Source organism: Octopus bimaculoides, chromosome Z (assembly GCF_046866305.1).
Source record: "Octopus bimaculoides isolate indiv1 chromosome Z, ASM4686630v1, whole genome shotgun sequence".
NCBI classification, from domain to species: domain Eukaryota; kingdom Metazoa; phylum Mollusca; class Cephalopoda; order Octopoda; family Octopodidae; genus Octopus; species Octopus bimaculoides.
In genome coordinates this window covers 1,240,418-1,263,395 of record NC_142944.1, presented here as the reverse complement: position 1 = coordinate 1,263,395, position 22,978 = coordinate 1,240,418, and the positions used below count along the sequence as shown (strand labels likewise).

The window sequence follows — 22,978 nt, the reverse complement described above, 5'->3', positions numbered from 1 at the left end:
AGAAGATGATCTCAAGCATGCACTGAATGGGTTTACTGCCAAGTGCTGCAAAGTAGAAATGAGAATTAATGTTGTGAAGATTGAGACAGTGGTCTTCTCAGGGAAAGTCTCCTCAGTGCACTCTGCATGTTAATGTAACATCTTTGAGACAAATGGAGAAGTTTAAGGCTCTCATGGTCGTATTCTTAAGTGATGGAGAGCAGGAGGTTGAATTAGATTCTAGAATTGCAGGTATTGGCACAGGAAGGCAGCAGCTCCACCATTCCATTCATTCCTCAGAAGAAAAATGGTTGGTAAAAAAAAGCCAAACTCATCTTCAACTTGGTTTTTGTGCCTATCCTCACCTATGGACATGATTGTTGGGTAATCACTGAAAGAGCACGATCATGAATTCAAGTGACCAAAATGGGAAGTGGGGGGAGGTTTGAGAGGATCTCTAAGAGTAATGTTTCTCAACAGGGTATGTAACTTGGAAATCAATGAGTCTCTCCAGGTTGAAACCACTATAATACATTGAAGGACTACAGCTTTGATACGATTAGAAAAATTGCAAGACAAATTCTTTCAGCTGAGCCAAATAGCAAGAAACTTAAGGGTAAACCAAGATTGAGACAGTTGGATAATATCTAGTTTCAGTTAGTGATGCTTAGAAATCCTGCAAGAAAGTTTAATGACAGTTGTCTCTTTGGAGGATGTGCCTGTGAACTCTGCTCATCCAGGAATCATGGACAGAGAAAACAGATTTAAAAGTGAACGACAGTAACAACATAAAAAAGAGAAAGAAGAAAAAGCAGCAAAACATATAAAATATATGAAAACTATAGAATTTGTGAGTAAAGGAAGGATTAGAAAAAAGAAACAAACCTGTCTACCATCTAATGTGAAAATTTTCCTGACAGAGCCACTGTCTAGATGAATAGCATTGGTTATGTCACTTAAGACCTGTTGAAAGGAATGTGCTGTTTTCCTGTTAAGCAAAACTCTCACAGCTTTCCGTGGCTTGCATCCGTTGCGAATAATAGTCACTAGTTTTGGTTTGACAAACTCTCTACTGTCTTCAATGCCACATGACGGTGCCTGATTACTCACGTATTCTCCGCCAAGAGGACCTTTTACATTTGGATTCCAACAAAGATTGATGATACCTTTGTAATCAATGTTCCTAAAAACGTCGAAGCTCGAACATACATAATGTTCATCTTCCATGAGTTGTTCCAGTGTCGTTATCATTGAGCCATCCAACGCAAATATGTATCTGACACCTTTAGTAAGGATATTGGTATCACAAAGTGGACTGTATGTTAACTCTTCTAGGAGAGAATTGAAACTTCTAAATTTTTCACAGTTGATGGCCATGACGTAACCTTTGTAGAATCGGTCACCATTTCTATAGAATCTTACTTTTCGGGCTTTGCCAGAGTCTGCTAGCTTCCGAATGCTGTGTCTGGTAAGACTACCATGGGCACTGTTGGTTGGACTGATTTTTCCGGAACGAAATCCATTCTTTGCTATTTTTTTCCTGTCATCAAAATGGTCACCTGCATCAGCAAACTGTTGAAGAAAATAATAATAATAATATTAATAATAATAATAATAATAATAATAATAATAATGATGATGATGATGATGATGATGATGATGATGATAATAGTATGCAAACAGTAAAAGTCATGCCTATTGGTGCATTGAGAACAATAAGCCAAGATATAGACAAATGTCTGAAGGAGATTGAAATCAAATGCCTGGTAGAGCTCCTACAGAAAGTTTGTCTCTCAGAGACAACAAGGAGGATTCTAAGCACTTGAAAGGTACCTTAGGTTACAGGTCTTAACCTGCTGTCCACATAATTTCTACCAGGAATAACTCTAAATGTGAGCCAAACCATAATAATAATAATAATAATAATAATAATAATAATAATAATAATAATAATAATAATAATAATCATCTCATTTACATGGATGATTTAAAGCTCTTTGCAAAAAATGACCAACAACTCAAAGGCCTACTAGCGATTGTTAAACAATTCAGTGATGACATCAGGATGCAATTTGGCCTTGATAAATGTGCAAAAGCTACCTTTATCAAAGGAAAAATGACAAATACATCTAATGTCAACCTTGACCAGCAAAATGTCATAAAAGAGTTAGAACCAGCGGAGAGCTACAAATACCTAGGGGTAATTGAAGGGGACAATATCAAGCACTCAGTGATGAGGGAAAGGATCAGAAGAAAATGTTATCGCAGGGTGAGAGCAATACTGAAGACAGAGCTGAACACGAGAAACAGGATCGAAGCAATCAATGCTCTAGCCATACCAGTCGTGACTTACAGTTTCAACATTGTTAACTGGTCAATTATTGAAATATGTAATGTTGACAGAAAAATACGAAAACTGTTGACAATGCATAGAATGCACCACCCTAAGGCAGATATAGAACGTCTTTATCTGCCAAGAAAAGAGGGAGGCATTATCAATGAAGGTAGCCACAATTGGCCTAGACACCTATCTGAAAAACTCTGAGGACTGGATGCTAAAACTTGTCTTAAAACATGAAAGCAAGAAAGCATCTTACTCAGTAACAAAACAGGCAAAGGAATATCTAAGTGAATTCCAATTGCAACAAATTCAAGAATTAGACGAACTAGAAACACCTGCAGAAAAAGCTAAGCGCTTGAAAACCCGTGCTAAAATTGCTGCCTTAGCTATTATGACTGAAAAATGGCATGGAAAACCTCTCAATGGCAAATACCCAAAGAGAGCGAATAATGCAGATATTGACAAAGCCCTTACCCACCAATGGTTAATGGCCTCTGGCTTGAAATCAGAAACAGGGGGGTTTATCATAGCAGCCCAAGATCAATGCCTACCTACAAAGAACTACCAGGCCAACATATTAAAGAACGGCAGCTCCCCATTATGTCGTATATGCCAACAACAAAATGAGACCATCGATCATGTTGTCTCCATGTGCAGTCTGCTTGCACCAACAGAGTATCTCAACAGGCATGATAGAGCTGCACAATATATTCACTGGGTAATATGCAAAAACCTGGACTTGCCCCATGATAAAAACTGGTGGGAACACAAACTACCCCCAGTACTTGAAAATGATCATATTGCACTCCTCTGGAACTTCACCATTCAAACTGACAGAAAGATAGACACGAATAGGCCAGACATCATACTGAAAGACTTCAGACAAAAATCATGCCTCCTCATTGATATGACTGTCCCAATCGATATAAACGTATCTGTCAAGACCTACCAAAAACTGAGCAAATATAAAGATCTTGAAATAGAAATTAGCAAAATGTGGAATCTGAAGACGAAAACACTACCTATTGTCATAGGTGCCCTGGGAATGACAGCGAAACGGGCTGATTACTACCTAGCTCAGATATCAGGAAACTCCAAAATGGCTGAAGTTCAAAAGATAGTGCTCATGGGAACTGCCCATATCCTACGTAAAATACTGTCTATGTGATCTCAAATTTTAAAGCAAACACATAATTTTCTTATGGTTTCTTAAACATTCACTTGAACAAAACTGTACAAATCCAAATATATGGTACCCTAGGCATAACACCTACATGAACTTCTAACTTGTTGTCTCTTGAGGTCTCTGGGTGAGACTTGGATCCAACTTGTACAAATGCAAAACAAAAGTCAAACATAAAATAATAATAATAATAATAATAATAATAATAATAATAATAATAATAATAATAATAATAATAATAATAATAATAATAATAATAATAATAAAGAGTAGTAGAAAACCGTGCCAAGATTTCATGGCTTTATTGTAGAATGGCACCATGAAATTAAACATCACAAACCATATTTTAAGGTGATTAACAAAGTCAAGAAACAAACAGTGTTTGATTGTAGATGTGGCTTAGCCATCCAGAAATAAGGTTTTGTGACAAAGAGTTGAAGTAGATTGAGAAAAAATATGAACTTCTAGCTTGGACGATAAACTTTTTGAAGACAACGAAAAAGGTTGAGGTGGTTCCAATTGTTGTCAGGGCACTTGGTAATGTAAGAAGCAGAAATGAAAACTATTTAAAAAAAAAAATTGAAGACAACATCAGGATGGGGCACTTACAAAAAACAAAAAATAACACTCCTTGGAATTGCTGGAATACTCAGAAAAGTGCTTGACAATTGAAGGCACCACTGCATTCCAATTATTTGAGATGGCGACATGTGTATTATATCCCTAGCAACAAATGCTGTATGACAAATGGAACAACAACAATAATAGTAATAATAATAATTCTTTCTTTATTGGCCATAAGAGCCACAAAGGACATTTAGGACAATACAAAAACAGTGAAAATTTACATTTAAAATGTATAAACAATAAAATACAATAACCATTAACAAAAACGTTCAGCAGAAAAAATTCCCCAACAGAAGAATAAAAATACCACCCAGAAGCAATCAAGGAACTCCCATAGATCCGAAGCCACTTTACTCATCAGAGTTAAAGGTTCTAGAATGAGTTAAAGGTGAGGAAATTCAACTTAGATTAGAGCAATCCCACGCTTATACTGGTAATGTTGCTTTTCATTATTTTTTTTTGGGGGGGGGGGGATATTAGTCTCTCAACTGATTTATCTTTCTCCCCCATTCACAGACCATCAACATCAGTTGATGAATTCGATGGATATTCATTAGATGCAACGATTCACAATGTCCTGTACCACTTACACAAAATAAATTTATTGGATGTACATCTGTAAACTCAGCAAAGAGGATAAATAAAATATTTGGAAACTCAGACACGTCTCAATGTGATTATTTTTATAAGCACTCAGCCTACCTGGCATTAAGAACAGCTAAAGAAGACAGGACCACAAACCATACCGAAATAGTAAGATTAATGTCTATTGTACAATATAATCACATTTCTTTTTATGAGATTAAAATGATCCATTTCAAACAGTTCTGTATCTCTCTTAGGTTGTGATGTCTTTTGTCTTCTAAATCTGAATACGTAAGTTGTATAGTTTCCAAGATTTCTATTATTGGTGCAATAAGCCCACTATTTCAGTCTTACAAAATCTTTGATATACTCAATTAGATATTTCATTTAATATTTTCTATTTGGGAAATAGATATTCTTGGCAGTAAAGTCATGTTGTGTTCTTCCATATTTAGTTGTTACTAATCGTCTCTAAACAGAACTTGTACTCCCTGCATCTTTATCTGTGCACATCTATATATAAACCTGTCATATATAATTCATAGGATATACCACCACCGCTACCACCACCATCATCATCTGATACATGTGAGTGTGTGCATGTCTGTGTAAGTGTGTGTGTATGTATATGAATCTTACCTTTACATATATATATATGTATACATATTTATGAATGAAAGCCACCGACCAGATTTGTGGGTGGTGTAAGGTCCCCTCCCAACCCAGAGTAACGTGGTGGTGGAACAAGGAGGTAGACAGGGCTATTAGACAAAAGAAACAGGCTTGGAAGGACTGGAAGAACGGTGGTAGCAGGGAATTGTACCAATGTGCCAGAAGGGAGGCTAGGCTACAGGTTTATTTAGCCAGAGGGGAAGCAGATAAGAAAAGATTTGCCAATGTTCTGCGCCATGAGGACCAAAGACTCGAGGTATTTCGTGTTGCAAGACAGTGTAGGAGAGAGAATAGTGATGTTGTAGGAGAGAAATGTGTTCGCATGGATGATGGTACGCTTGCACTAAATGAGGCTGCAAAGAAAGAGGTCTGGAGATGCCACTACGATAGATTGCTTAATAAAGAGAATGAATGGGAGAAAGAGAGCCTGCCTTATGTCGACCCAATAGAGGGACCAGCTATCCGAGTTGATAGTACCAGGGTAGATAAAGCAATTAAGAGTATGAAGACCGGGAAAGCCCCAAGCCCATCAGGAATCACTGCAGAGATGCTCAAAATATCTGGCAGTGTTGGCTATAGCCTAGTCACCCGTATTACGAACCAGGTGATACACGAAGGAGTCATACCCTATGACTGGTGTAGCAGCATCATAGTCAACTGCTACAAAGGTAAAGGGGACGCTTTAGATACAAATAATTACAGAGGCATCAAGCTGTTAGATCAGGTTATGAAAGTTACAGAGAGGGTCATAGCCCAACTAATTAGGGAGCGAATCAATTTAGATGAGATGCAGTTTGGGTTCGTGCCAGGTAAAAGCACTACTGATGCCTTATTTCTAGTGAGACAGTTGCAGGAGAAATATCTAGCTAAGGATAAACCTCTGTACCTGGCTTTCGTTGACATGGAGAAAGCCTTTGACAGGGTCCCCCGATCCCTTATCTGGTGGTCAATGAGGAAACTTGGGATAGAAGAATGGTTAGTGAGAGCTGTGCGAGCCATGTACAGAGATGCTGCCAGTAAGGTGAGGGTTGGAAATGAGTACAGCAATGAATTCCGGGTAGAGGTAGGGGTCCACCAAGGTTCCGTCCTCAGCCCCTTATTATTTACCATAGTCCTCCAGGCAATCACAGAGGAGTTCAAGACAGGTTGCCCCTGGGAGCTCCTCTATGCTGATGACCTTGCCCTAATTGCGGAGTCACTATCAGAACTAGAGGAGAAGTTTCAGGTGTGGAAGCAAGGTCTAGAATTGAAGGGCCTTAGAGTCAACCTAGCTAAAACCAAAATCCTAATAAGTAGGAAGGTAGATAAAACACAAACCCCTTCAGGTAGATGGCCCTGCTCAGTATGTAGAAAAGGAGTAGGTAGTAACTCTATAAGATGTACCCGGTGCAAGCTATGGACACATAAGAGGTGCAGCAACATCAAAGGCAGGTTAACTAGCAAGTTAGTTTTTGTTTGTGGCAGATGTTCAGGTGCAATAAAGACTGCAAACAAACAGGAAACAACTTCTATCTCATTCCAGGGTGAATAACTAGAGGTAGTCGATAGCTTCCGCTATCTGGGCGACCAAGTTAGTAGTGGGGGTGGGTGCGCTGAAAGTGTAGCTGCTAGAATAAGAATAGCCTGGGCAAAGTTTAGAGAGCTCTTACCCCTGCTGGCGACAAAGGGACTCTCACTCAGAGTAAAAGGCAGACTGTATGACGCATGCGTACGAACAACCATGCTACATGGCAGTGAAACATGGGCTGTAACTGCTGAGGACATACGTAAGCTCGCAAGGAATGAAGCCAGTATGCTCCATTGGATGTGTAATGTCAATGTGAATACCCGTCAGAGTGTAAGTATCTTGAGAGAAAAGCTGAACATTAGAAGCATCAGTTGTGGCGTGCAAGAGAGACGATTGCGCTGGTATGGACATGTGGTGAGAATGGAGGAGGATAGCTGCGTGAAAAAGTGCCACACCCTAACAGTTGAGGGAACCCGTGGAAGAGGTAGGCCCAGGAAGACCTGGGCTGAGGTGGTGAGGCAAGACCTTCGTACATTGGGCCTCACCGAGGCGATGACTACGGACCGAGACCTTTGGAAATGGGCTGTGCGTGAGAAGACCCGGCAAGCCAAGTAAGATCGTTGCCAGTGCCCCTGGACTGGTTCTTGTGCAGGTGGCACATGAGATGCACCATTTTGAGCGTGGCCGTTGCCAGTACCGCCTGACTGGCTCCTGTAGGATTTTCGAGCGAGATCGTTGCCAGTGCCCCTGGACTGGCTTGTGCGGGTGGCACATAAAAGACACCATTTCGAGCGTGGCCGTTTTCGTGCGGGTGACACGTAAAAGCACCCACTACACTCTCTGAGTGGTTGGCGTTAGGAAGGGCATCCAGCTGTAGAAACTCTGCCAAATCAGACTGGAGCCTGGTGTTGCCATCCGGTTTCACCAGTCCTCAGTCAAATCGTCCAACCCATGCTAGCATGGAAAGCGGACGTTAAACGATGATGATGATGATGATGATGATATATATGTATATATACATATATTTTCTTTTAATTATTTTTCTATGAAGTTAATACAATGTAAGTTAGAAAAAATAATACAGGTTGATGGTTCGTACTTCTCCCTGGTATCTCTCAGGGGTAGGTAACCATCTCCAGGAAATTTACAGGAAAAAGGGGTTAATGGACAATGTTTCATGAAAACTATACTGCTTTTATATATACATGCATGAGGGAATGGGGCTGAAATGTTCCTGGTTTTGGGTAAAAGTAAATAGAGGAAGATTATTTAATTATGATGTTATTCAACAGCTTCCCCTCTCAGATTCATGCACTTATTGCAATGGTTCTTCAGTTTTCTAAGCCCTGTAAAAGAGCTTGGAAGGTTGGGCCTCCAGCCAGGCCTTTTGTGACACCCTTAAAACCACAAACTTTTCAGCACCCCCTTGTATATATATATATATAATATAATATAAATAATATATATATATATATACAAATTTTTATATATATACTATTTATATATATATATATATATATATATATATATATATATATATATATATATATATGCATATATACATTTATGTACATACATATGAATACACATATGCATATATGGGTACAGGACGTCATAAAACATAAACAACATGAAATACGAAATATAAAAGCATGGAATATGAACCTTTTTACCGAACAACGAAAGAAACAAATGGAAAACAAGACAAGTAACACAAAGAACGACCCTTCATCAGTTGTCAGCTGTTTTATCTACTCCACATTTCCAGCAATTACGATTAGGTGTGTCTTCAAGAAAACAGTTACTCCCACAAAGCAAAATAAAATTTGGGATTTGCAGAGGGTCAGAGTTGGTAACAAAAAACAGGACAATGAAAATAAACAGTGTGTATATGTATGTGTGCATGTGCATAAATGCACACACACATAAACACATACATACATACACAGAGAGCAGGTAGGAGGATGGACACTTGCAGGGTGGAGGTCAAGCAGATTCCATGATGCACAGGCCACCTTACACTTCCCAATCACCTGGTCCAGGAATTGAAATCACAATCTCATGATTGTGAGTGAAATGCCCTAACCTCTTGGTCATCTGCCCATCCCCACCCACAAACATAAACACATACATTCATACAGACATATATGCATGCATACACACATACCTTACTTATATATATATATGTGTGTTTATGTTTGTGTGTGTGTGTGTGTGTGTGTGTGTGTGTGTGTGTGTGTGTGTGTGATGGGCAGATGACCAAGAGGTTAGGGCATTTCACTCACAATCATGAGATTGTGATTTCAATTCCTGGACCAGGTGATTGGGAAGTGTAAGGTGGCCTGTGCATCATGGAATCTGCTTGACCTCCACCCTGCAAGTGTCCATCCTCCTACCTGCTCTCTGTGTATGTATGTATGTGTTTATGTGTGTATGCATTTATGCACATGCACACACACACATACACTCACACACACATACACACACACACACTCACACACACACACACACTCACACACACACACACTCATACACACACACACATTCACACACGCACACACACACACACACACACTCAAACACACACACACACACACTCACACTCACACACACACACACACACACACACACACACACACACACACACATCAAATTCTTTTGGTAATTATCCTTCTCCAGTGCCACTTTGGACCTTTGAAATACGCTCCATCTCCATGGTTTGCAGGAAGGCATTATCCTACACAACTGTATTAATCCTGCCACTTTGTAAGAATTGGTAACAGTAATGCGTTATATTAACTCATTCTCTGACTAATGAAAAATAAATAATCCATGAGGACTTCTACATGGTCACTTGACTGGATAGAAACAGCAGCTTTATCTGCCTCAAATCCCATGTGGTTATCTTAAAAACATGAATTACCCACTGGATAGTATAGTCCTAGATACACAGAGTCTGAAAGACAAAACAAACCAAAGCAAAAAAAAAGAAAAGAATATATAACGTTCATTCTGGAGCACCTAAGAACATTGATCACTTGGAACATGGCTGACCTAAAGCTAAGCTGTAATAATAACAACAACCATAGAAAAAAGAAAAAAAAGAACAAGACATTTTCCATTCTGATATGGAATATTATCTCAAGTTCTTTGAATATTTCTATAGAAAAGTCTAGAACATGCTACAATATCATTTCTTTTCTCTTTCTGTTAAAACCCTGATCTTGTGTATCTAACAGCAATCAATATCAAAACTTGGGCATAATTCTAAAGCATGGATAAGGTCCTTCTTAAAGGGAGATTGCAAGAATGCAGAAGAAAGGAAAGGATTTTGTTTTCCATTTTTCTAGATTTATCAAAGAATGACCCCTCTTGGGGTTTGAAGATTTATGTGATGTGTAAATGCTTTTATTCTCAGTAAATGAGTAGCTTTTTAGAATGTCTGCTTCCCTGCCTTTGCATATTTATTTATACGTCTAGTATATATCATTCAAGATATGTATATATATGTATGTGTGAATGCGTGCATGTGTGTATATATATATCTATATATACATATATACATGCATATATATATATGTATATATATATATATATATATACATATGTCATATATATGTATATATAAGCAAATACACTTACATGTATACATCTCTCTCTCTCTCTCTCTCTGTATATATGTGTGTGTGTGTACACAGACATACACATATGTGTGTACCCCACCCCAAGATAAATAGATAGATAGATAGACAGACAGACAGACAGACAGTCAGACAGTCAGACAGACGGACAGACAGACGGACAGACAGACGGACAGACAGACGGACAGACAGACAGATAGATAGATAGATATAGATTTACAAATGCGTGCCTGAATAAAATTAACTATTGATAATCTATTGACCAGTTTTTGATATTATTAATCACTGGTTGAGACAGGGTACAAGTATGTCAAGTGATCTACTGAAGGAACGCCAGTGAACCAACCATAAGCTTAATTTACAAGATTCTATTGAACAAAACAATGTAAACATCATAACCACTCACTTTAACACATGCATATATATTTCTGTTTGCACTCACACACACACATACACACATGCACACACACATATACATACATACATACATACATACATACATACATACATACATACATATGTACATACGTACATACATACACATAATTGCAAGTGTGGGCACGTAGTTAAGAAGTTTGCTTCCCAGTCACATAGTTCTAAGTTCAGTCCCATTGCATAGCATATCAGGCAAGTAGCTTCCACTATATTCCTGGGTTAATCAAAACTTTCTGAGTGGGTTTGCTTGACAGAAACTAAAAGAAGTCCACTGTGTATATTTGTATATATACATGTGTGTGTGTGTGTGTGTGTGTGTGTGTGTGTGCGTGCTTTATTCTCTCTTTGCATTGAAGTGACTTGATAGTTTATTTTTATGCTCCAGTCATAATTAAATTTGGTTTTCATTAACCACATATTTTTACAGGAAGAAAAGAAAAAAATACATTAAAAGTGTAAAGATGAAATTAATTAAGGAAAAATCCCAGAACTTACCTTAGAAAGGAAATAAAGAAAGAGAAAAAGAAGTGACGTAGGAATTAAGCAGAAGATGGGGTGGGGGAAGTAAGTAATGGGTTGTACACGCCAGACCAAATGGCAGGTTTAGCTGAACCTTGTGGATATGATTGCAAAGGGATTGCTACAGAGAATGGCCAATGACACTTGCTGCAACAGCCACCAGACCTCATCGGGGGTTATTTTACAGAATGAGTCACAGTTATCTAGATTTTGTGGAGAAAATCAGCAGTGTGAGGTCTGAGGACACCTGAGGTTCCGACAGCAACCGGTGCAACCTGATAGAGGGCCAGTCAGGCTCCTGTACATATTTAGATTATGGGTAGTGATGCCTGGGTTTGTGGCTGAACCAGTAAGGTTAGAGCCAGATTAAGGATCTGCCTTTCTTGTAAAGAAAGAAGGTTATTCTGCTGGGGCACTTAACATCGGTATGGTCAGGACCTAATTATGTCATTCAGAGCAGTGTGTTCTGAGAACTGGCTCATGTTATGGCTGCAGGATAATAGATGCAGGGTGAATTCATTGAGTACCACCCCACAAAGACATTTGTGTGGCTCACACACTCAGAGTCCGAAGTGCTGGGACACTCATCATAACAGAGGAATTGGTAGTTGGGGAGAGCACCAAATTCCCCATAATGCAAGTGTTCTTCATTTCATGATATTCCGAGGAAACATATTGGGTCAAGGGGAAATATTACCATCAGTTGGAAATGAGTGAGGTGTGATGACAGAAAGGACATCCTGCTATAGAAAATCCACCTCAAATAATTCCATCCAAATCACACAAGAATGGAAAATTGGACTTTAAAATGATGATGATGCCGATGATGGTGATGATGATGATGATGATATATATATATATGCATATATGTATGTGTGTATATATATATGTGTGTGTGTGTGTGTGTGTGCATGTGCATATATATATATCATCATCATCATCATCATCATCGTTTAACGTCCGCTTTCCATGCTAGCATGGGTTGGACGATTTGACTGAGGACTGGTGAAACCGGATGGCAACACCAGGCTCCAGTCTAATTTGGCAGAGTTTCTACAGCTGGATGCCCTTCCTAACACCAACAACTCAGAGAGTGTAGTGGGTGCTTTTACGTGTCACCCGCACGAAAACGGCCACGCTCGAAATGGTGTCTTTTATGTGCGACCCGCACAAGCCAGTCCAGGGGCACTGGCAACAATCTCGCTCGAAAATCCTACGGGGGCCAGTCAGGCGGTACTGGCAACGGCCACGCTCAAAATGGTGCATCTCATGTGCCACCCGCACAAGAACCAGTCCAGGGGCACTGGCAACGATCTTACTTGGCTTGCCGGGTCTTCTCGCGCACAGCACATTTCCAAAGGTCTCTGTCAGTAGTCATCGCCTCGGTGAGGCCCAATGTACGAAGGTCTTGCCTCACCACCTCAGCCCAGGTCTTCCTGGGCCTACCTCTTCCACGGGTTCCCTCAACTGTTAGGGTGTGAGAGAGAGAGAGAGAAACAGACAGACAGACAAACAAACAGACACACACACAGACAGACAAACAGAGAGAGAGAGAAGAGGGGAGAAAAAGAGAGAGAAAGAAAGAGAGAGTTAACAAGAAAGAGATCAGGAACTGGTGTACATAAAATAGTATTCTTTTAATGTCAAGTTATATGTGAAAACAATTTAACATTAAAACTGCAGAATTAGTACTTTTAAGTAGAGTACAAGTTTATCAAACTTTAGCAAGGGAATGGTTGACTGTGACTTTGAAGTTTCAGATTTCCACCTTCACCAGACTGTACACACACACACACACACACACACACACACACACACACACACACACACACACACACACACACACACACACATGTATATGCAGGCATGGTTCCAGGTTCAGTCCTACTGTGTGGCATCTTGGGAAAGTGTCTTTTACTAAAGCCTTGGGCAAACCAAAGTATTGTGAATGGATTTGGTTGATGGAAACAGAAAGAAGCCTGTCGCATGTATATAAATATATATGGCACTTCACTGACATCTCTCTCCTGCACTCTCTTGCACTCTTGCGACCCACCACTCTCTCTCTCTCTCTCTCTTTTCCCTTGCCTTTCCACCTGCACACCTGTTTCTGATCTCTTTCTCATCATCATCATTGTCGTCGTTTAATGTCCGCTTTCCATGCTAGCATGGGTTGGATGATTTGACTGAGGACTGGTGAAACCAGATGGTTACACCAGGCTCCAATCTGATTTGGCAGAGTTTCTACAGATGGATGCCCTTCCTAACGCCAACCACTCTGAGAGTGTAGTGGGTGCTTTTACGTGTCACCGGCACGAAGACCAGTCAGGCGGTACTGGCAACGACCACGCTCAAAATGGTGTATTTTATGTGCCACCCGCACAAGAGCCAGTCCAGGGGCACTGGCAATGATCTCTCTCAAAAGCCCTTACACACATATATATATATATATACATATATATATATATATATATATATATGTATGTATGTATGTATTTACATACATGATGTACCTGCATACATCTACAGTTATATACAAATACATATGCATACAAATGCACACACATACACACACACAGAGACACATGCACACATAGATATAGATATTTATCCATGCATCCATGAGTAAACCTGTGTTTTTTTTTGTTTTGTTTTTGTTTTGTTTTCCACTCGTTCACCAGGCTGACCTTTTCCTAACTTCCAATATCTTGAGGGAAATCTCTTTATAGTGACTAATAGAATAAAATACTAATAAAACAAAAGATAATAACAAAAACAAAAACACCAGTTCAAAATATAAAAATGCCACTGCAATACAAAAATTACACACTCTTGCTACAAGAACATCCCTTTTACCATTTTCCATCACTAAAAAATAAAAAGGAAAAATACAAAGCAAAAAAAAAAAAATGCAATGTTTAAACAATGCCCAATGTTTTCCTTTGTTATCTTTCCTTCCTATTTGCTGTTACTGTTTATGAAATCCAATAACGATATTGATTAGATATCACCAGTAGACAATACTGTATTGGTCAATAATGAAAGAGCAATACTATACTGTAGACATTATTATTTATTATAATTATCACTTCTTTAGTATCTCTGAAGAATGGTTTAAAATCCTCCAATACTCCATTCCTGGCAATAACCACACTTGATTTAAACACAGTGGGTCTAACATTATTGGTATTGTTTATTTATTTATTTATTTATTATTATTATTATCTTTATTATTATTATTATTATTATTATTATTATTATTATTATTATTATTATTATTAAAAGGTGGCAAACTGGCAGAACTGTCAGCATGCTGGGAAAAATGTTTAGCGACATTTTGTCTGTCTTTATGTCCTAAATTCAATTCCACCAAGGTTGTGCTTTTAGTTGAAAGGATTATTATTATTATTAAAAGGTGATAAGACTTGCTGGCAGACTTGTTAGGATGCTGGGCAAAATGTTTAGCAGCATTTTATCCATCTATACATTTTGAGATCAAATTCTGCCAAGGATGACTTTCATCCTTTCGAGGTCAATATGAAATCTGTACCAGTTGCATACTGGGGTTGATATAATTGACTAGTTGATATAATGCGCCTTTAGTAGAAAGGATTATTATTATTACTATTATTGCCTTTGCGTAGCTTCTAATGCTGGAGATGTACTACGGTGCCAGCTGTTCACTACCAGTGAACTAAGGTAACACCCCTCTTATTTGTTGAGCACCTTCCGGAGTATTTGAGCGGTTCCAAACAGTGCTGTCTTCTGCAAGTGCTCCACCCTTATTGCAGCCCCTATTTGTTCCACATACTTCTCGAGATTTTTGCTCACAGTTCCCAGGGCTCCGACAATTATTGGTACTTCTACCACCTTTATCATTGACCACAATTGCTTAACCTCCCAAGCTAACCTGACACATCTATTGACTTTTCTTTCTTCCTTATCGCATACCTTGTTGTCAGCTGGGCATGATTTGCTTTCTTTCTCAGTTAATACCATGTCTGGTTTCCTATTTTCTATCTCATGGTCGCACTTTATGTTCATACCACTTTTTTGCTCTGTTAAGTGTATATTTGTTGCGAAGTGTCCAATGCTATATTATCACAACGTCTCTTATATCGTTTCTGGGTCAGTGGCGTACATTGACTGGTAATATGTCATACAGTTTCACCATTTTGTCCACAAATTCTGCACTTATTTTCTGATTTTTTGTCTATGCTGTATTTGATATAATTGGTTCTTAATGCTTGCTCTTGGGCAGCACAGATTAGAACCTTTGTTTCTGGTTTTAAATCACTTTCACTCATCCATAACCATCTTTTTTCTGTCTGTCTTATCTTCAACATCCCTATGAAATTGTCCATGCATTCTTTTCTTTATCCACCTATTTTCAGTTTCATTCGTTTTCAAAATGTACGGTGCTTTATCTTTGCAATCTTCCATCCGACACAAACCTGACCTTCTTACTTTCAATAATAGTGGTTCTGTGGCATCTTTTACATACCATGTTATGTTGTTTTCTTCTGCTGTAATGCTGTGTTCGCATCCAATAAGTCCTCTCCCCCCTCTTTTTCATGGTACATACAGTCTGTCTGTGTCACATTTTGAGCAGGATATTCCATATCTAGTCAGTAACTTCCATGTCTTTCTGTCTAAGCTGTTTAGTTCTTTTATTGTCCATGCGATTACCCCTGCTCCATATCTAAGTACTGAAACCACCCAGGTGTTCATAGCTTCAGTCTTATTCTATCCGTTTAATTTCAACTTAAGGATCAATCTCAGTCTGTGCAAGTACTCCTCCTTAAATTTTTCTGTCATTTCTTTCTCCATCAATTTACCCATTTCCAAAATCCCGAAGTACTTATAGCCTGTCTCTTATATCTGCTTCATAACCTCCCCCGATGATATCGCCAGCCCATCCATACATTTGATTTTGCTTCTCTTCAAGACTAAAACACCATACTTTCTCAGTTCATTCTCCATTCTGATATCAGCACTGAAAGCATATACACCGTATCAGCGAGGGAACTGACTTGGGCTTCATCTTTACCATGAAGTTTGAGGTCATCTATGAATGACAGATGGTTGACTTTTCTTGGCGGTTCTTGAATACATACCCAGCTTTTGCTTTCCTCAGAATCAGTGTTAGTGGTATCATGCACAGTACAAAGATCAGTGGGGACAGGCAGTCCCTTTGGAAGCTGCCTCTCCTGATATATCATCATCATTGTCGTCGTTGTTGTCATCGTCATCATCATCATCATCATCCTCAGTAGTAGTAGTAGTAGTAGTAGTAGTAGTAGTAGTAGTAATAGTACTTGTTGATTTGTGTGACACATGTGTATGAGTGACCACTCTTATTAATCTTGTTTACTTTCACCAGAGGACCATGTTCTGCTGTTTGACCCCTAAATGGAGGATGTGACAGGTAACATCTCATCTGGTCAGACTACATCAGGAAATAGTGGCAATTAAGTGCTAATTCTGTACTCACCAAAACTCTTGACCCTCCAAGTTAGAACCTCCAAGTTAGAACCTCCAAGTTAGAATTTAATATCTTGTTCAAAGTCAAATAAACAAGTGAGAGCCATGTTTTGCTGTTGATGTAACCACAAAAAGGGTGGCAAGCTGGTGGAATCGTCAGCATGCCAGGCTTAGCCTTTCCTCTCGACAGGCCTGATAAAACAGGCACTAGTTGAGTTCTGGGCTTAATATGAATAAACTCAGTATATCAACAGTGAGCTGAGGGGAGAAGGAAACCAGCAGAAGTCAATGTGGAACTACTGTTGTGTCTTTCTTAAGAAAAGTCATGAATCTTCAGAGTTTGGCATTGAGGTGATGGCTGACACAGTCATAAATAAGCATGGTGCACAAAGGTAGATGGATAGATAGGTAGATACATTTCTTTTATTAGCCACACAGGGCTCAACAAAGACGGGACGAATACAATGTAGAGCTTTTCTTTTTAGGAGGGGGAAGGAAGAGAAAAAAAAAAGTAGGGGTGGGTGTCGATCAAAAAGGATCGTAGGAAGGAAAAAAGGGGGGAGTTCGATCAAAAGGGACCGAGAGAAAAAAAAAAAAAGCGATCAATAGGGATCATGTATCACAGTAATGCTCTCATGTAAAAAGAGGGGAGGACAGTTTAGGTTTAGCCGTGGAAAGAAAAGCCTACGGAAAAGACCACGGTAACCTTGGTCAATATTGTCATTGCAGAAACTATAACAGTAAGTGACTCTCTTTTGCCTTTTTGTTTTTTGTCTGTATTCTTTTTACTCCTTTATAGGGTTATGCTCAAGGTGGCTCCGTCATTCACACGTGCCATCCTTGCTACATTCACCCATCTTTTTTTGAAGCATTCACTAGACAAGACTTCCCTTTCTACTCTCACCTTCCTCTTCAGGTGATACTTGAAGAAGTTGATGAGAGATTGCCCAGAGAGGAAAGTTTGTGTATCTAGACCTTTCAGACGCGTCCACCATACACATTCTTTCGCCATAGCCACAAGTACGATGAAAATAGCTCTTCCTTCCCGTTTAAAAGAAGGAGGCGCGACAATATTCACGATAGACTCGGCTGATAGACCGACTCGTCCCACACGCGATAGCAGTTGTTCGACGTAAGCCCACAGCTCGGAAATGGTGGGACATTGTACGAGTGCGTGCAGAACAGTTTCGTTGCTCCGCTCGCATCTCGGACAGGTCAGCCCCGTGTTTCTCGAGCCATGCCTGTAGAGCTTATCCCGAACGGGTAGAGCTTCTCGATAGCACTGCCAGGCCAGGGATCTCTGGAAGTTGTCCATAGGTCCCAGCCCAAAGGTCGTCTTAAACAGGCGGGTCAGGTATTCCTTGTCGACGCCCAGGTTCGCCCCGAGATCGTCGTCGTACCTTCCCTCCACTAATCCACTATAGAATGCGTTAGTTGTGATGCAGTCGCTCAAGGTTGACCCGGGTTGTTGGAGTTGCCGGAGAGCAACGCGACACTTGCGGTGCCATTCGCCCTTCCTCGGCCTCTTCTTGATCCACGACTGCACTTTGGTCATGGAGATGAGCTGCGGGAAAGCGCGCCGCACAAACGGCGACCACATCTGTTCACCGTTGTCTACGTAGAGCCGGAGATGTGGCAGTCTCAGCACGTGTCTGCGCAGATAGATAAATAGATAGATAGATAGATAGATAGATAGATAGATAGATAGATAGATAGATAGATAGATAGATAGAGTTACACTTGACAAGCTTTTTTCAGTTTCTATCTACAATATCTACTCACAAATCTTTGGTTGGCCCAAGGCTATAGTGGAAGACACTTGCCCAGGGTACCACACAGTGGGACTGAACCAGGAACCATGTGGTTGGGAAGCAATCTTCTTCCAACACAACCACACCTATCACAATTTTTTAAAATTCCTGAAGGTAGAGTCTGAAACCCAAAGTAACAACTAATCATTTGTCTGCTTTATCAACAATTAGATGGTATCAAAGTTCATTAATGCTGTACCCTTTATATAAGAAGAGAGATGGAGGTTGTTTATTGTGATTTATCTAAGACATATTTGTTATTTTTGTGGGTGATGTCTTTGTAATTTTTTAATATGTTTTTTGTACTTCATCTATTATAATTTTAGTTTCTTTACTTATTTTTGCATCAAAAAATTATTATATCCATTAACTCATCTTTTATTTTGTATGTTTATTCCATCCAAAGAAAATAATTGCCAATCTGTGTTTCTATTTATCCATCATTAAATTTTCTCTATTTCTGCCTGTCTGATTCATCAGTCTGTCTCTCTGTCTCTTTATATGTATGTGTGTATGTATGTGTGTGTGTGTGTGTGTGTGTGTATCTATATATGTATGCATGCATGCATGTATGTATGCATGCATGCATGTATGTATGCATGAATGTATGTAACACACGCAACATACATAAACAAAGATGACTTTCGCTTACATATATACACCATACACATGCACACTGTTTGGTCACAGACACACACCACGTGAAAAAGCACACTTCGTTGAACTGCTACATACAACACACACACACACACACACACGTTACACGTGCACACACTTACACATGCATACACTTACACATGTACACACTCACACACATCAGAGTCACTAGCCCCCATTCACACACACACACTTACACACTAACATACCCCATTCTCACATACACACACACACACACACACACACACGCACACCTTCTTTTGGGATCACCAGCACTTTATTATCTCCCTTTCTTTCAACCACTTTTTCTTATTATTATCTCCCTTTCTTTCAAACTTTTTTTCTAATCATTCGCCATGCTGGACTGCTGAAATCTAGAAACTTTTTTCATCCTCTCTCTCTTTATTTTCTCTTCTTCCTTTCTGTTGAAGAGCATAGGCTCGAAACATAAAATGTTTTTCTTTTTCCCAAGCATTAAACTAATACACTTGTTTGTTGTTCATACATCTGTCTTTGTCTTTTGTTTTTCTATAAATTTCAACTGTGTAGATGTATGTATTGCATGCATGCATATTCATGTGTGTGTGTGTGTGTGTGTGTGTGTGTGTGTGTGTGCGCGTGTAGATAGATGAAAGGCAATTTAGAAATCAGAGCAATTTCTTTAGTTGGCACTTCTGTGAATACTGGCAAACAAAGTACATGGAAATGGAGACTTTTCTTTAAACAAAACTATTCCATACTAACTGAAATTCCAGTTAAAATTTATTAGTTGTGGAGTGTAATAGAGTAAGTCCAAGAATGGAGATGATGGCACTGAATTCATTCATTATTTTGATCATTTCAGCAATACAGGCCTCAGATGCATTATGAATATAAATGGTTGTGCATATATTGTCTGTGTTATTTATTACATATATATATATATATGTAGAAGGTAGAAAAGTAACACATGAGTTGATATGTACATGGAAACTAAGACAAGGTAGAAAATGCATGAAGTACATATTAGTACCGGTTTCTGTCTTTTAGACTTTTTCAACGAAGAGTAAAATAAGAAAAACAATTAAATTGGAGGAAAAAACTTAAGTGAAATGTTTTGTAGATATTTTCATAGTCTTTAAATAGGTAAATATTTCCATAGTCTTCAGATAATCTGTCTCTCTCTCTCTCTATTCCTTTGTGAATGCCTCGTTGGTAGGTAGGTAGGTAGTAGTAAATTTGAAGGAATAGTTTGGGTACATAGAATTGATGGCTTAAGTAGGAGCAGCCAAAGGAGGAGAAGAAGAACGAGGAGGAGGAGGAGGCTGAGAAGGAGAAGACATGTATGCATATTTGATTTAGGCATTGCAATAGTAATAACACGGTATAGAACTCAATATACATATGATTCTGAATGTTAAACAATGATGATATATAGTGGAGGTGATTGGCTTAGTGGTTAGGAAGTTTGGATTCATGATCATAAGATTGTGGTTTCGATTCTTGGACTGTGCACAGAAGCAAAACACTATACACACATACATGTGTGCACGTGCGCACGCACACACACACACACACACACACACACACACACACACACACACACACACACACACACACACACACAACTTATTAAGTAGAGATTTAGTGCGACTGTAATTTCAAAGTTTTACCCAAAATGGCTTGTCAGACAGTCATTAGGTATTATTTTCCAATGAAATATTCACACTGTCCATCTGTATTCAATGTGTCTTAATGTTACCAGTTTTGGGGTTTATTTTTGAAAACACTTACTTCCAACATATATAAAAATACTTATCACCATAACCACTATCAGAGAGTCTGGCCAGCTCCATGTCAAACTGTCCAACCCATGCCAGCATGGAAAGTGAACGTTGAACTATGATGATGATGATGATGATCGTTGTGATCATATCATCAACATCATTGTTTATCATCATTATAAGTCATCCTTTTCCTCCTCCTCTTCATCTACATTATCATCATCATCAAGAACAACAACAACAACAGCAACAGCAGCAACACGTTCATCATCATTGTAATATTCATCTTTTTCCATAGCAACATATCTCTAATAAGTTTGTTTCTGGAACTTGTCATCCATCTGTGATGTTCAAAGAGGTCTGAGATCTAATCTCACTGACTCTACTCATTACTCTCTCAATCTTCCAACAAACACTCATCATTGAATTCTCTACACATCACCAACTTTCAGTACACTTCAGTTGATGTCTTTAATATCAAGTCTCAGTCAAAGACTTCTTCAGTTCATTGCTTCACCATCTTTCAAGGTAATTGAATAGCATGTATGTATATGCATACATATATATATGTGTGTATGTGCATATATATATTTATCTATCTATCTATATATATATATATATGTATGTATGTGTGTATGCACATGTACGTGTACAGAGACAACCTCACACACACAACACACACACGTGCACACACACATGCGCACACACACGCACGCGCACGCACACACACACACACACGCACACACACACACACACACACACACATACATGTAGGTATATCCAGCAGACAATATATATTTCATTAACATGTAACATCACACTTCTTAAACAATGTTCATACATCAAACGGTTCCCACAGTTCTTTTACATAAATGTATAAATACAAAAAAAAAGAAACCATCATTTGCACCGTGTAAACCAAGATCTCATTTGTTATGCACATACATACACATTTACACACACACACACACACACACACACACACACATCATTATCATCATCGTTTAACCTCCACTTTCCATGCTGGCATGGGTTGAACAATTTGACTGAGGACTGGCGAGCCAGATAGCTGCACCAGGCTCCAATCTGATCTGGCAGAATTTTTACAACTGGATGCCCTTCCTAATGCCAACCACTCCGAGAGTGTAGTGGGTGCTTTTATGTGCCACTGGCATGAGGGCCAGTCAGATGGTACTGGCAATGGCCATACTCAAAAGGTGTTTTTATGTGCTACCTGCACAAGTCCCAGGAAGGCAATACTGGTAACGATCACACTCAAATGGTGCTTTTTACATGCCACCAGCACGGGAGCCAGTCAATGACCCTGGCAACGATCATGCTTGGATGGTGCTCTTAGTGCACCACTAGCACAGATGCCAATCATGTGGTGCTATCATTGAATTTGATTTCGATTTCACTTGCCTCAATAGGTCTTTGCAAGCAGAGTTTAGTGTCCAATGAAGGAAAGGTATGCATAAGTGGGCTGGTATAGGCCACAGTTTATGGTCTCAGTTGGTTTGCTGGGTCTTCTCACATAAAGCATATTTCCAAAGGTCTCGGTCACTAGTCATTACCTCGGTGAGGCCTAATGTTCGAAGGTCGTGCCTCACCACCTCATCCCAGGTCTTCCTGGGTCTACCTCTTCCACAGGTTCCCTCAACCGCTAGGGTGTGGCACTTTTTCACACAGCTATCCTCATCCATTCTTGCCACATGTCCATACCAGCGCAATCGTCTCTTTTGCACACCACAACTGATGCTTCTTAGGTCTAACT

General features: G+C 39.3%; 1 protein-coding gene across 2 annotated transcripts in view; it reads right to left on the bottom strand.

Annotated features, from left to right (window-relative positions):
• LOC106868853 (serine/threonine-protein kinase DCLK2) overlaps window positions 1–22,978 on the bottom strand; it is a 196,816-nt gene that overhangs the window by 127,231 nt on the left and 46,607 nt on the right. For both annotated transcript variants that reach the window (XM_014914296.3, XM_014914295.3), the window contains exon 2: window positions 865–1,551. In XM_014914296.3, the coding sequence (XP_014769782.1) occupies window positions 865–1,551 (687 nt within the window). The remainder of the gene's footprint in view (window positions 1–864; window positions 1,552–22,978) is intronic.